The sequence below is a fragment of the Amia ocellicauda genome, chromosome 4, assembly GCF_036373705.1.
Source record: "Amia ocellicauda isolate fAmiCal2 chromosome 4, fAmiCal2.hap1, whole genome shotgun sequence".
Taxonomy (NCBI): Eukaryota; Metazoa; Chordata; class Actinopteri; order Amiiformes; family Amiidae; genus Amia; species Amia ocellicauda.
In genome coordinates this window covers 25763313-25778948 of record NC_089853.1, presented here as the reverse complement: position 1 = coordinate 25778948, position 15636 = coordinate 25763313, and the positions used below count along the sequence as shown (strand labels likewise).

Sequence of the window (15636 nt, the reverse complement as noted above, 5' to 3'; positions counted from 1 at the left end):
ACTTTATTCAAACAAGGTTGTGCTGTGCATATTCAGTTTAACACTTTGGATAGTCTTACACATACTTCTCATTAAATCTTGCCATAATTGGCCTTTTGCTAGTCTACATAAGGACACAGGCAAAGTCAATGATTTTCTTTTTAATTTCATCTGTCTAATATGCCCCTCTAGCAGAGTTCCTTCAGCATAACAGTGAGATTCAACCACATTATGAATAAAGCCTTAATAACATTAAACAGTGTTCAAGGGATTGGGCAGCTATTGCGCTGCTAGGGGTTAGTGCCTTTCACCAGAAAATAATCAAATATCAGTGAAGCAGACAACTGCAGGATAAAAAGTGCTTGCTTACATGCTGTAAAAACTAAGATATCTCTTAATGTTTGTAGTTTATTTATGGATCTAGCGACGACCCATCCATTTAAAAAGTAAGCATTACACACAAACACTTGTTCTAAACTGAACTGTATTAATAACCAAGCAATTTCTCCTGTTTAGTATAAAATATCCCATAGTATTTACACCTCTCTCATGAATATTCCTTCCTTAATATCTACAGCAACATGTAGGAGGCCTATACTGAAGCCTCTGCTGTAGGCGGGGGCTTGCTTACCTTCCCTCTGTTGCTGAGGAATGATGGTTGGTTGCTGCGGAAACGCTTGACTGATTGGCGCATAGGCGGCTGGATAGGCTGCTGTTGCAAGGAAAAAAAAACAAGGAGGCCCTATTAGAAGCAGATGATTGCACCACCATTGTTAGTTAAATACTCAGCCTAAATTATTTATTTTGTTTTCTAAACTAGAATGAAAAGAATGTGTAGCAAAAAAGTAGCAAAATCACTTGACAATGAATGGTGTGATACTGACACTGTGGAGTGGAATCCCAGTGTAATTTCAGACCAGACAGCCAGGAACTGTTGGCATAATTTTGTTGGGCACCCAGTTTGGTTTGATTCTTGAGTGTAGTTTGTTGTGGACATAATTTGGATTCTTAGCTGGTAGCCAGACAGGCATCACTGTTGTAAAAAAACTTCTTTATCTAGTATAACCCAATAATTTAGTGCCCGTTTTAGTGGCCCGTCAAGTGGTGATGATTTATATACACATTACTACATCATACACATAAACCTGTGCTGAAGCAATTTTGTAAGGTACTCTCTAATGCCTTCACAAACGTCATGCCTTTAGACACCAGTGAGTATGAAAATGACCTAGATTTTGTGCAACTTTTCTGTTAAGCTTAAGAGTCAAAGCAGAGAAGCTGGACTGGTAAAGATTTGGGAGCTTGGGGGGGTGGGGGCAGGTGTGTGCGAGAGAAACGAGAGCAGGAAGGAGCAGGAACGTGAGGAGACCTGCGTAGTGTTGCACGCCAGCGTAAGCCTGCTGAAGAGGGTCAGCCACAGTGGGACTTTGTGCTGTGGAGACAAAACAGAGAAACAGAGAGGAAGAGAGAGAGAAACAAGGGATGTTGAGTGAGCAATGAGGCAACTACACAGATGGTGAGGGGATCAGGGGAGCCCGTCCCTACAGTAACTGCAGTCATGAGTATTTGGAAATCAGCCTTCAACAAATTAAATTTCTGCCTCCCACCTTTCAGCTGATTAAATGTATATTAGTACTCACAAATCACCCCAGGCATTTTCTTTTCTCCTGAATTTGTAATCAGCGTAAAAATAAAATACTGCTGTTAATTTGAATCAGGGTCACTTCGGTTTATATTCATGTGTATATTGTCGAGTGGGATTCAATTAAACCAGCCAGAGACGCACTTAAAACAAAATATGGAGAGAAAGAAACCCTGGGTCAAATAAAGATTATCCCAGTCTAGATTGTTGTTATCACACTTAAAAATTCATCAAAAGTGCACCTCTGAAGTTTGAATAAAATATTAATGATGTGGCACACTACTCTGTTGTTCATTATCACTGCGGCCATCTCTTATAATGGACGCATCATCACAGTTTCATTTCCAGCTGTATCACAGCGGTGTGGAAGGGAAGGGAAGCTAAAGACAGGTTTAACCAGCAAACACACCACCCCCTCCGCCCCTACAGCACCAAAGACTGAAAATAGACCAGCCCAAGGTTTAAGGGCATTCACAGCCTTCTGCAGTGAAACACTTTCTCTTTCTTGTGATGATCTCTAAAAAATAGGTTTTTAAGTGGACGTTCATGCAATGATTTACTGAGCGGAGATATATACTCAAGACATTATTTCTGTCTTAAAGACTGTAGAGGCACACACAGCACACAGTCAGTCTTCTCACCTGGATAAGGGTGAATCCCATTGGTGTAGATGGGCTCAGAGGCAGGCTGCCCATTGCTCTGGGGAGGCAGAGTGCTGAAACCATTTACCCCAATAGGTGTAGCTATGCTAGGCACGGCTGTCGCACTAATGCCTGGGGGAGTGCTGGTGCCTGAAACACAAAGACCATTGATTTGAACAGATACACAAATATTGCCTGAATGGCTTTCAGACACATGAGCTACACACAGGCGACTTAACAAACAGTTTCAAGTTCAATGTCAAATTTTATCAGATCCATTTATATTATACCACAGACACAACAAAAAACAAATACTTTCTTAATGAAAACTGAAAGGGGCTTTGCATTGACGTTCATTCTATCATCTGCACTGTATTTCTTTTTAACGGTGATTAGTTAAGAGAAATAATGCATGTGGGTTTCATGCCCCCCAGTAAATCAACAAGATGTATTTACTGGTTTCTCCAAAGAAAATAACACAACCAATGGATGTTTCTTTGTTCTGTCATTGTGAAAGGAGGAGTTTTGAAAACTTCAAGCCTGCAGGGTTTTTTTTTGGTTTACGCTGGTGAGCTGAGAACAACAGGTGTTCAGTTCTTGTCTGACTGCACTCCCATCCGCGGTTCTCACAGGCATGCCAGAGGAATGCAAGTGTCTCCCTCAAATTATTTTTTATAAAAAATGATTTCTTTTTTGGAAACTGTAGTCAGCATCTGGCCTTTTCTCCCATCACAGAGACGTGACTCAGCCATTGCCCCAGTACATGACAGACAAGACAAAATAATCGCAAGCAAGCAATCCTTTTAATGCCATGTCTGGGAGACTAACTTTTGCCTTTTGCTTACATCTGACTATGTCTTTTTCTTGCCTCCATTTAAATCAGCTACGTAAGACAGTTCGTGCTTTTTGGAAACACAAATATATACTTCATGATTTAATGATTTATTGGCATCACACAGCTTTGATTGGATAAAGTTCCTTATCAGAAATGTGTCTGAAAAGAAGAGGGTCCCAATTCACCTAAAAAACACCTAAAGGCTCTGAATTTAACAACAGCCACACTTTTCATAAACACCTATATGTAGGTAAGTATGAAGAACAAATGTAAAAGGCTGTTCAAGTGAAACAGTTCAGCACACACAGAACACAATAATAATAATGTCATCATGAGATATGTAGGCCTCAAATAAGAGAATAAAAACATTCCCCATTTCCTTTTGACTGTGTATATGGCCAGGGGGGCACCGCACCTGAGGACGGTGTCATGGGAGCTGCCACCAGGCCGTTGACGTTAAAAGCTGCCATTTGCTGCATCTGTGCTGCTGCAATCGCTGCCATGGGGTTGAGATAGGAACCCTGGGCAGCTGCCATGAGGGCTGCCTGCTGCTGCATAATCTGCTGTGGAGAGAGAATGAAGGCACTTTCACATTTCCATCAGCCATCACAACCAGCGTGGACGCGGCACCACAGACTCAGATTCTGCATTTGCCGTTGTCATTCTTGTAAATGGTTTTCTTTGTGTAGTGTGACCCAAACAGGCTACAACTCGAGTGTCTGAATGTATACTTAAGTTAAGATAACATTCCTATGCATTGCTAGTCCGTGATAATAATAGTGTTTGTCCTTGAGTGTTGTGCAGTGTAATTGTACAAAACAAAGGGAGGACCATTGAAGTGATGTGTATTCTCACCAAAGCCCTATAATTATGCACAAAGAAAACAAGTGAAATGGCTATATTCAATCAAACCTAAGCATTCTTGTTCTACTACATACAGCAACTGAACCTCATTAAGGCTTCCGAATATCAGGATAGGTTCGAATTTATTGTATTTACATCTCCCTGTGATAGAGACATTGACACGGTGCAGACAGCACCACTGGACGCTTCCCATCATCTGTTACACACAATCAAGCAGCCATTGGGACTTGAACATGTCCCCTGGCAGTTTTAAAGAGGAACAACCCGAGTGAAAACATTTGCAATTGTGGTCTGTGGCTGTGTGGAATGCAGAGGTATTTGTGGGGGTTTTCTCACCTGGTAAGGAGAAATATCACTTACAGCGTGAGTGTAAGCTCCATAGGCTCCAAACTGAATTGTCATGGGGCTGAATATCCCAAGCTGCCCTGCCATCTGGTGCATTCTCCGCAATGTCCGCTCCTTGTCAGTGTCTGCGAATTTCACCACAAGGCTTGAGGAGGCCCCCTGAAAAGACAAAACACAGCTGTAGGTCCATTTCTTACCCAGGACAGATCTTAAAGACTAGCAAGAATATGCTGTATAAATGTCAATCTACAAATTGATATTTATGCAGACACCACACCACCTAAATACCATAAAACAATCGTTAAGATTCTCTGTACATACCAATGCAAGGGAATATTAACAGTGGCTGTATGCAAACTCATTCCAGGAGATGGCACTTGCTATGGACGGACGTAAGTTTGTGAAGACAAATCTTCATATTTGTAGGGCATAAGGAAAAAAAATACTTTTGTCTCAAAGCCATATTCAATCAGGGATGTCAGGCAACAAATGCTTTTCCCTTCTGCTATCTGTAACACCTTCAGATGTCTGCCTAGCATGGAACGCCCCTCTGCTTTTTGGCACACGTCTGCCTCCATAGGTTAGAAAGAGTGATGAGCAATGTCAGCAGAAGCTATTCCCCTTTCAAACCAGCTTTGCTCTGCAATGTTACAAGGGACATCAGAGCAATACAGTCCCACCAGTGCTTCTGCATCAGCCTCAGGTATATTCCTTGTGACTATTAAGAAAATTATTGCACGAAACTTTGTATTTTCTTTGGCACATACAATTAACCCGTTCTTTTCAGGCTTTTCGGGTCATCGATGCCACCTGATCTCAAACACTGTCCTTGCACTCTATTATATGACTACGGGCACAAAGATTACTATGCAGCTGAGCCCAGCCTTACACTAGCTAATGAAGGCAGGACAAAAAAGAAAAACCCAGAAGACATATTGCGTGTGAATAGCAAGTTCACAAAATCAAACACACCCGTAGATAAGAAAAGAACTGGCTTGACAATTATCTGGCATTTGTGTCTCATACAGATATTGGCAGAGCGAGTTATAGTCTGCTTTCATTCCAGTAAGCATCTTGTCATTGCTGCAGAATGGGAAATTCAAAGTATTAGACCTAAGGACACATATGCATTACACAGGGACAGAGAGAAATGAGACTGGCGAGTTATTGTTGTGCTGCCAAGCAACAGTAGGCAAGTCAAGACACAGGGCTGGAAATGTACCAAAGGAAAACTTTCTTAGATATTTCTCAAGCTGTAATAACTACCAGTCAGACATGTTCTCCAAATATAATGAATATAAGTGCAAATCAAGCAAAAAATACTGTTTAAAAGGAATCACATTTATTGAAACGATTTTTTTTTTCATTAAAATGATCAATTTGTTTGAGGAAAAAGAAGGGAAAAAAATCTAAACAAGTGTCAGTGAAAAATGAACACTGCATGAGATGACATGTATACTGGTGTCCATAACCCCAAGTATGGATTTAGTAGGACAGCTCAGGAGAGAAACATTGCTGCTATTTGAAATCTTTGTTTCAATCAATATCAAGATACATAACATAACATAAGGTATGTTTCATAAGGGTTTTTTCAACTTTCCTTTGTGGCCTTTCTTAGTTTATTTCAGACCTTTTAGGGTCACTTGGCTTTTACACTTAATGAGGTCATCTCTGAGAAACATCTCCCCCAGCACCCACCTCTCCCTCAGTAGAACAGTTGGCATTTAGATCGCATTAAAGTTTCGTTTTTTATTATTTTTATATATATATAACACTCCAGCCCAGAACTGCAAAGGCCCAAGGCAACTTTAATCTTCTGAGGCATGGCTACTGACCCCTCACCACCTTTCCATTCCATGAGCAAGAAGCGTCAAGGGCAGGGAGGGAGCAGAAATCATTTTAGTAATCTTAGGTTTTACTGCAAGGGTGGTATCATAGCTTACCTTATGCATAAGCTATCACATAATTGAAAAAAATGCATGAGATTGAGGAGTGGAGGGATATCAATTAATAATATTGTATACAATATAAAGTATACAAGGCACTTAAATGATCTGTTACAGCTTGTTTGTCATCAAATAGCTTAACATTCTGCAAGACCTGACATTCTAGTCATGACCTGGTATTTAACAATTTTTTCAGAAACAATTGTGAGATTCGTAAGAAGTGGGAAAAAATGTTATCTAATTTATACATAAAAATGATGAAAAGCATTTGTTCATTTTTGCAAATTATAGCCAAGAGGAAGGAAGCCATTTTAAAGGCTTGATAAAAGTCTTTGGAAAATTCTCACTAGAATGGAAATGTTTAACCCCCGACTCAATACTCTCAGAGACTGGATAACAAATACAAAATCTAAAATGGGAATTAAATGTGCTTGTATTCATAATATTATGATTACTGTTGGTATTGGGGAGGCTGTACTAACTGTGGCCATTTAGGAAGTGAAGGAACATATTATTTATGAACTGGGTTGTAGTGCTCTCTTATTTTGTATTAATGCATCCCCTACTTCAAGTATTCTTAAGACTGACATTTTTCAACTAGATACCTTTTTCAGATTCATAAACACTCCTTCAAAATTAGCCTGCTGTGAAATAGTTTTACAAACCAGTTCCACAATGTATGTGATTATGAATTATGCAAACATTTAATAAACCCCAGTTTGGCTGTGTTCCATTTCCTATAGATAGATATCAAGAACACTTTCATGAGACAGCAGAGACATTAAAGATGTTCAAAGGTTTTTACTACAAATCCCCAACGATACATTTTCGTCTTCTTTCACATACAGAAATCCATTCAATGCAGTTACCAGAGCACCAAGAAATGGAGACAATTAATTTCTGTCCCTGGAAGAATCGTATAGTGGCTTTCCTTTTGGTTGTATCATTTAATTAATGTTTTTTATCCTTCAAAGGGGAATGTCACAGTAACGAGCAGAAAAGCATTGAGAATTATGGCCTGTATTTTTTGCCAATTAATTAGTCAAATTCCAGAAATGCATCCAAAATGTTGTCTTGCAGAGTAACTGCAGTCGTGAGGCTGCACATGAATGATGTGTGGGATGTAACTGAAGCCGGGAGTTGGTGCTGTCAAAAACATTTAATGCTACAAAAATCAGGCATTACTTTATGTGCTACCACACAACCCAACACAAAGCATGTCTAATTTAATTGCCCCCCCACTTCCCAGTTCACATTTCAAATTGAATCTTAACACTGTCACCCACATGAGAATGCTAGTCATGAATGAATATCCGCCAGTCTCATTGATTGTACTCCGAATTATTACTTTTATCCACGTAACTGAAGCAAGACATGATGCCAAGCTAGTGAATGCAAGTAAAAACATGCTCATCTCAGCTGTGGTCCTGGCTTCACTGCCACTTTCTCATTTGAAGCCACTGTGGTGCTCAAAGGCAATTCAATCTCAGTTGACTCCCCAGTTCATTCAATACTGGCGTCGAAGTAATACTGCCTGCGGTCTTCTCCTATAAGACTAGTAGTCCTTGGCTTAGAACAATCACGAAGTGTCACTACAATTCTGGCAATGATTCGACTCAAGTTAACTGATAACATCAGAAATGGTAAGACTTCATATCATGCACATGTGGGTGCTGGTAGGTTATGGATCTCATCAAGACATGTCTACAGTTCAATGTGGAGATTTGTTGAAAATGTCCAACATTCGTCATATGAAATAACTCCAGTTTATCTGCCCTATATGTACATGATGAACATAAATGCAGAATCCCTTTGGAACATAATATTTTTCAGGATTTTTTAAGACAATTATCAAATATCCCTAAAGCAAAATCTTCATCTACTATTAAGCTATTGATTACACAATTTGCAAAAAGGGACCGGAGTAAGATGGGTCAAAATGTCTCCACCATTCAGCAAACTTTTATATGTTCATTTAGTTAGTTTGCTAGTTTAGCAACAAATAGATTTTATTATTATTCATAGGGACCTCTGAATGCCAGCCAATGCAGATGCTTGCAAATTAAAATAAACACCTAATATTGCCTGTAAAGCCTATTTACATAGCATATTTGGCACAAGATAACATTAATTCTGCAACCTTCCCCTTGTTGCCTGTATCAGGGGGCATGTGGCAGTGGTATTATCCAAATTGACTTGGAATCACACTTTGTATCCAAACCTTGTTTGCTAAGTAATGAGTGGGGCCTCATTTATAAGAACTGATTTGGTGCTGGATTCAAATAACGGGACTAACAGATTAAAAATATATATAATTTATTAACCAGCAATGGATTGCTCCAGATACACCCCTGGCTTGTTCGTGGCTCCATATGTTCTGTGATATTGTCCATCTGAAGCCGGCTTACTTGGCTTGGACCATGACCAAGGACCAAGGATTTGGTCTTCCATTTTAGACTTAGCTTTAAGTGGCACACCAGTGATAAATTATTAAAGATGCAGCTGCATTTTACTTCATTTTATGGTTGTTGTGGAAGTGCTCTGCATGTGGTGTTGAATATGAATATGAATTCTTTATGACTAGGCAGTTGGAACAGTTAATTCTGTTTATAATAGAAGTTTTAGAATATCTCATTGTTTACTAGTGATCGCACTTTATACTATAGATAACTTTTTGTTGTTTGTAAGACATCCATCAAAAGTGGCAACACCAATATGTCATCAGCAGCTAACACTCACTGGCATAGTCTGTCCACCGTGCAGATTGTTGATGGCGGCCTGTGCTTCTGCATGGCTGGAGAACTTGACAAAGGCACAGCCTGTGAAAAACAGAAGGAAAGAAAATGAGTTAGACATGGACAGCATCCAATCTGTAAGTTTCCTAAAGCCATTGTCAATGTTAATAATGGTGCTTAATGACAACACTTCAGATAATGCTGTGTGGGTTTTGCCGAAAGATGGACAAAAGACATTTGTGTACAAGTGGTTGAGTATGTTTACTAATTTATGTGCATTTGTGCTTTTGTCCTTGTGTGTGTGTGAAACACATGCATCATCATCTGAAGGGGTTTTGCTGTTCTGGACCCTAAAAAAGCACAGGGACTCAACATTCTGGAAAAGGAAGAATCCAAAGCCAAAAAGGATTAATGAATTGTGAAGAATATATGTTTTTTAAGTTGACAGTACAAAACATTACATTTCTTTCAACTGGGAACCCATGGTTGTCAGCTTGGAATTCCAGCAAATACACGAATCCCAGCAGATCTTCCTGGTAGCGTTAAAACATGACTTCATTATCAAGACTTAAAAACCATCACTGTATCATATTCAACATGTTCTCACACCAATTAACTTTGTCAGCAGGTATAGCACTTAGACTACACTAGGGGGATCTGAGCAGCTGTCTCAGATAACTACACCACAGTCCTTAAACCTTTCAGTTAATTGAAAGTGTTAACATTATGAAATGTCACGATCAGATACCCATCAGGTCTGGACCATGCTAAAGAAGAAAGGTTCCGTGGCCCCTCTTTTTTTGAATGGAGAAAAGGCTTGAGACACTTTAGAAGACATACTCATTTCCTGGAGTGAGAAATTAATTGCGTCTAATTAATATTATGAAATTAGTGTTAATCGCTGAAGCTACCTCACTGTTTATTTCTTATTACTGAGGCTACCTACTGTTTATTAGTATTATTTATTTTAATTCTGAAAAAGCAAATGGTGTATACCAAAGCTTTTAATCCATTCAGCTCCTTCATAATCAAATTGAACTGATTAAATGTGATTGAATATCAATTAAGAAAAGAGCCGTCGGTGGGAAAAATCCTATTAGAAACCCCTGCTGTAAATATACGTCAAAGCAGGATTTAAAAAGCCCCAAATAATTGGGATTTATTATTTTTATATTTTTTTAACGAGGCCGTGAATTAAGTAAATGTCAATAAGACTCATGTGTCATATGGACTGTGGATAGGATACGACTCTCTGGAAACCACACTTTTGTGAGCATCACTTCCATCTGACAGACTGGCACAGCTTTATTCATTTCATTTTCTGTCAATCACAGCCAAATGTGAACTAGACCAAGATGGAAAAGAACGCTTAAAGGAAACTAAAGTGTGGATGAGCAAAAACAAATACATCAATAAATACAGATGGGCCCATGGCTTGAATTTTTCATTATTTTTTTTTTTATTATTTTGTTTCTCATTCCACTAGATTTAGATTTTTCTATTTGGAATTACTATTTGAAATCCAAACCTGTTCAGGCACAACCTATGCTCTGCAGGAGTTTGCAGCTGACTGGCCACACGAGAAGGTCCCTAGTGATTCAACCCACCTCAGTCTAGGCGGTGTTTGGACAACTCAGAGACCCAGAGAAACATTTGGACACATTTCTTCTCACTGTCATCTAGCTCACCCTACAGTCATCTAGTCAGATGTGAATAATTTATTTTACAACTGTGTATATATATACATATATATATACACACACACACACACACACACACACATTATATATATATATATATATATATATATATGATAGAGAGAGCGAGAGAGAGAGAGAGAGAGAGATACAGTTCTGTGCAAAAGTTTTAGGCAGGTGTGAAAAAATGCTGTAAAGTAAGAATGCTTTCAAAAATAGACATGTTACTAGATTATATTTATCAATTAACTAAATGCAAAGTGAGTGAACAGAAGAAAAATCTACATCAAATCCATATTTGGTGTGACCACCCTTTGCCTTCAAAACAGCATCAATTCTTCTAGGTACGCTTGCACACAGTTTTTGAAGGAACACGGCAGGTAGGTTGGCCCAAACATCTTGGAGAACTAACCACAGTTCTTCTGTGGATTTAGGCAGCCTCAGTTGTTTCTCTCTCTTCATGTAATCCCAGACAGACTCGATGATGTTGAGATCAGGGCTCTGTGGGGCCATACCATCACTTCCAGGACTCCTAGTTGCCTGCAGACACTCATTCGTGTACCGCTCTCCAGCCCTTCGGCGAACAAACTGCCTTCTGCTATAGCCAAATATTTCAAAGCACCTGCTGCCATTTTTCTGAACCCCAGTTCTTGTGTTTTCATGCATAGTTGAGTCACTTGGCCTTGTTGCCACGTCGGAGGTATGTCTTTTTGGCCGCAAGTCTTCCATGAAGGCCACTTCTGACCAGACTTCTCTGGACAGTAGATGGGTGTACCAGGGTCCCACTGTTTTCTGCCAATTCTGAGCTGATGGCCCTGCTGTACATCTTCCGATTGTGAAGGGAAGTAAGCATGATGTGTCTTTCATTTGCTGTAGAAAGTTTCCTTGGCCGACCACTGTGTCTACGGTCCTCAATGTTGCCCGTTTCTTTGTGCTTCTTTAAAAGAGCTTGGACAGCACATCTGGAAACCTCTGTCTGCCTTGAAATGTCTGCCTGGGAGAGACCTTGCTGATGCAGTATAACTACCTTGTGTCTTGTTGCTGTGCTCAGTCTTGCCATGCTGTATGACTTTTGTCAGTAAACTGTCTTCAGCAGCCTCACCTTGTTAGCAGAGTTTGGCTGTTCCTCACCCAGTTTTATTCCTCCTACACAGCTGTTTCTGTTTCAGTTAGTGATTGTGTTTCAACCTACATATTGAATTGATGATCATTAGCACCTGTTTGGTATAATTGTTTAATCATACACCTGACTATATGCCTACAAAATCCCTGACTTTGTGCAAGTGTACCTAGAAGAATTGATGCTGTTTTGAAGGCAAAGGGTGGTCACACCAAATATTGATTTGATGTAGATTTGTCTTCTATTCACTCACTTTGCATTTAGTTAATTGATAAATATAATCTATTAACATGTCTTTTTTTGAAAGCATTCCTACTTTACAGCATTCTTTCACACCTGCCTAAAACTTTTGCACAGAACTGTATATATATAAACTCCTAATTAAATTGATTTCATGGAGGATCAGACTGGATTTAGATGTTGATTACAAGTGAATAATTAAAAAAATGGCTCTGTATCCAAATTTACTTTATAAATGAGGATAAGTGGAGGCAAGAAGGCATTATAAAACTTTATGGGAAACTGACCATCTTTATTTGTTCATACTATGACATTACATACTGGTTGACAATACTCCTTGTTTAAAGCGGATCTTATTCCCTTTCCTAAGCATATCTCATTGCTTAGTTTCTTAGACACAAGAGATTTTCATAACAACATTACAGTCCCATCAAACTGCATTTTAATGTTTAAAATCAGCTTCTCTTAGCGGGTATATTATAATTCTTAACGTACTCTTTCTCTGCAAAATGCTAAAATAATACAAGACTATTCTGGTGAGGAGAGAGATGTATTTCAAAGAAACAGCAAAAGGACAGCAAAGAGTACAAGAATAAACCCCCGAAACAAAACGTATAATAAAAACATAATTAAGTGCGTCTGCCTTAGCAAATTAGCAAATTTCACACTGCAGGGGGAAAAAGCTGAGTGTACGTTTTAGGGGCCAGTCTGAAAGGCAGATCTGTTTCAGAGTGCTCCCCCTGGAGAGTACAGGGACAATGTTTTGTGCTGTGTGAAGGGATGGGTGAGTTTGGCGCTGACCCTTACTGGCCCCATCAGGCCCTCTAAGGATGGTACACTCCTCGATCTGGCCGAAGGGCTCAAACAGCCGCCGCACATCCTCCTCACTCTGCTGCTTCCCCAGCATTCCCACAAACAGCTTCCTGTCTTCTGAAAAAAACAAAGAAAAACAAAACAAAAAAAACAAGAGATACAGCTGATGGAACAGCTCAACGAGCTGGGAACTGCAGAATACATTTCGGCTCTTTGAAAAAATGTACACTGCTGATCTTTTTTGGTACTTTCTGATTTTCCCTTAGCGTCTTTCTCTTTCTATAGCCATTATGATATTTGTTTAAAACTGTCTTATTAATAACAGTGTAATTTATACATAAGTATTGTTATTTGTAATGAGTAACGAGGGGAAAGAACAGCTGTAAAAAAAACTCCGGAACCTAAAGTGTATCTCTTATATCACAGTTTTAAAGTTCAATTTAACTATGGAAAGGGGTTCATGCTGACCGGCCTTGAGACCATCGCCCACTCTAATGAGGAGTGGCACAGAAGTGCCCTTATGAGACATGGCATCGCTGCCTGCCAAGGGGCTGTGGCACAGAGATGAGCCTGCAAGTCTGCTTCCCTTCTGTGAGTAAACACAGATATTTCTACAGTCAGGAAGGATTATCTTTTTCATTAATCTCCTATAGTTGCCAGCACTGCCGAATTTCTCAGCCTCCTCCCTATTTATTTAATGCAACCATGAAATACTATGTCTTAAGAGAAACTACTACAATTTATAAGCAAGTGGCCAAGAGAGGAAAGGAGTACATTAGGAGTGACACTGTAGATCTTTATCTTGAGTTATTTGACTATAAGAGGGGAAGAGAGAGAAAGAGAAAGAGAGGGAGGGAGGGAGAGAGAAAAAGAGAGAGAGAGCACTGGGGGGCACAATAGAGTCAGGGAGAGAGAGAGAGAAAGAGAGAGAGAGAGAGAGAGAGAGAGAGAGAGAGAGAGAGAGAAGCACACAGGGACCAGGGGGAAGGGTGTAAAGAGACAGGGAGAGAGTGAGAGAGAGGGAGAGAGAAAGAAAGAGCATCACTAGGGTCTCAACAGATGTGCTGCCTCCTGTACTCACCAGACCCCATTAGAGGGCGGCTGTAATGTTTTGTGTCACTTGCTATGAAAATAAAACAAAGGAGCCAGTTACAAGCAGTATCAAAGGCACACTAATCTTTCTGTTTTCTCTCTCTAATGTTTATTTTAAATTTTTAAGATACCAAAAAAACATGTGTGTTTGTGTGTGTATGTGTTTGTATGGATGCGTGTGACACTGGCAGGTATAATCTCCCTCACAAACTGGACGGTTTCCAATTCTAGATGGTCGTTTAGTCACGCTTCATCTGCCAGGGCTGAAAATTAGCCAATTTTTCATCTTGTTCATTAGTGCTTATCTCCCCTCGTTAGGGGCACCCGAGAGGCCTAGCGCATTGACGGGAAGGGGCCCGCTGTGCGCCGTGGTTCCAGGGACCAGGCCTTAATTAAGCACTATGCTTAAAGAGGGGAGGCTCACACAGGGGAGCCATCTCTTCGTCACAGTGTGAGCAAGTCATAGCCTACCTGAACAGAGGGTAAACAGAGGCAAAGTGTTTGTGTAAAGGCTTAACCTGAATCTCCAGGAATTCAGGGCTCTGAGGAATCAACTGTCAAAACCTGGCAGAGCACTCTGAATGAAATGAAATGAAATGAAACATACTGCTGGCTTCCAAGACCCTAATTAGCCTAATCTTCGTCTCCTTTACTTTTACTTTCAGTTTAGTTTGGTCTCCTCATTTCAATAATCTGTCAGGTAGGTGGTGTTTGCCTTTCTACTCTGACGAGAGTAGGATGGAGAGGGATTAAAAGTTTTAAAAAATATATTTAAATCCAAGACGAAACAAGGCATTCTTAGTTTTAAAAGTGTGGGCGATTCCTGAACTTAACAGCAGTTATCACCAGAGAAAACAGACCTCTATCACTGCTGTGCATGAAGTTACAGACATTTCAAATTACAAATAAGGATCTAATCTAATTGGTCTTTGATTACCACCACTGAACTAATGATTCAAACAAACATTTACCAAACCTGTCCTCTGCAGTGATGACAAAACAAATAACACTATAGCCAGGAGTCCACTGGAGAGGAGCTTTAACATGTAGTGAGCTAACTTTGTTTTCTATGGAGGATACATTCAAAATTGAATTTAGAACCACTCTCGTTTCATTGCCTGAGTTAATGCTAATAACAGCGCACTCAATTGAAATACCCAGCTTCCTTTCTAGAGCCCTGTACCCTTCGTCCGGCATATAGATTACTATTAATTAGTGTACTTTACACCTGTCTCTTAAACAGCAGTTATTGAATTTGCGCATTTCTAAACTCTCCAAATGGCTTTGCTTTTGCCCATTCACATACTTTAAAGTGCATTTATGAATATGAATAAATGACTTCTAATGCACATAGTGAATAAAGATATGTTAAGCCTGGAGGAGAACGAGAGTTCTATTAAAACAAATCAATGAATACTGAGTTAAAACAGAATTATGTATTTCTCTCTAAGAGGGGAATTCCCTATGCCTTGGCCATCCATACATTTGAAATCCCCTAGATAGCTGCAATGTTTACGGCTGCACATTGCATGGAAGAATTAAAGGGGTATCAGAAAGGCTAGAAAGATTCTCCACCCTTTATGTAAAATAGGTGGTTAAGAAACACTCAATTTCGTAGACTTGAAACGCTTGGAAAAATATTGATTCGGGGTGTGAAAAGTAGTTGCGTCTATAATGGTTGTCAAAG

The 15636-nt window shown here is 39.6% G+C and overlaps 1 protein-coding gene across 2 annotated transcripts in view; it reads right to left on the bottom strand.

The window, feature by feature from the left end:
- The window catches only part of celf6 (CUGBP Elav-like family member 6), a 111391-nt gene that overhangs the window by 16726 nt on the left and 79029 nt on the right, over positions 1 to 15636 (bottom strand). Inside the window, exons 4-10 of one of the 2 annotated variants that reach the window (XM_066701635.1) lie at positions 12846 to 12974; positions 8992 to 9071; positions 4298 to 4465; positions 3513 to 3660; positions 2263 to 2412; positions 1349 to 1411; positions 611 to 691 (exon numbers count right to left, since the gene is read on the bottom strand). In XM_066701635.1, the coding sequence (XP_066557732.1) occupies positions 611 to 691; positions 1349 to 1411; positions 2263 to 2412; positions 3513 to 3660; positions 4298 to 4465; positions 8992 to 9071; positions 12846 to 12974 (819 nt within the window). The remainder of the gene's footprint in view (positions 1 to 610; positions 692 to 1348; positions 1412 to 2262; positions 2413 to 3512; positions 3661 to 4297; positions 4466 to 8991; positions 9072 to 12845; positions 12975 to 15636) is intronic. The other variant, XM_066701636.1, reaches the window with a different exon arrangement.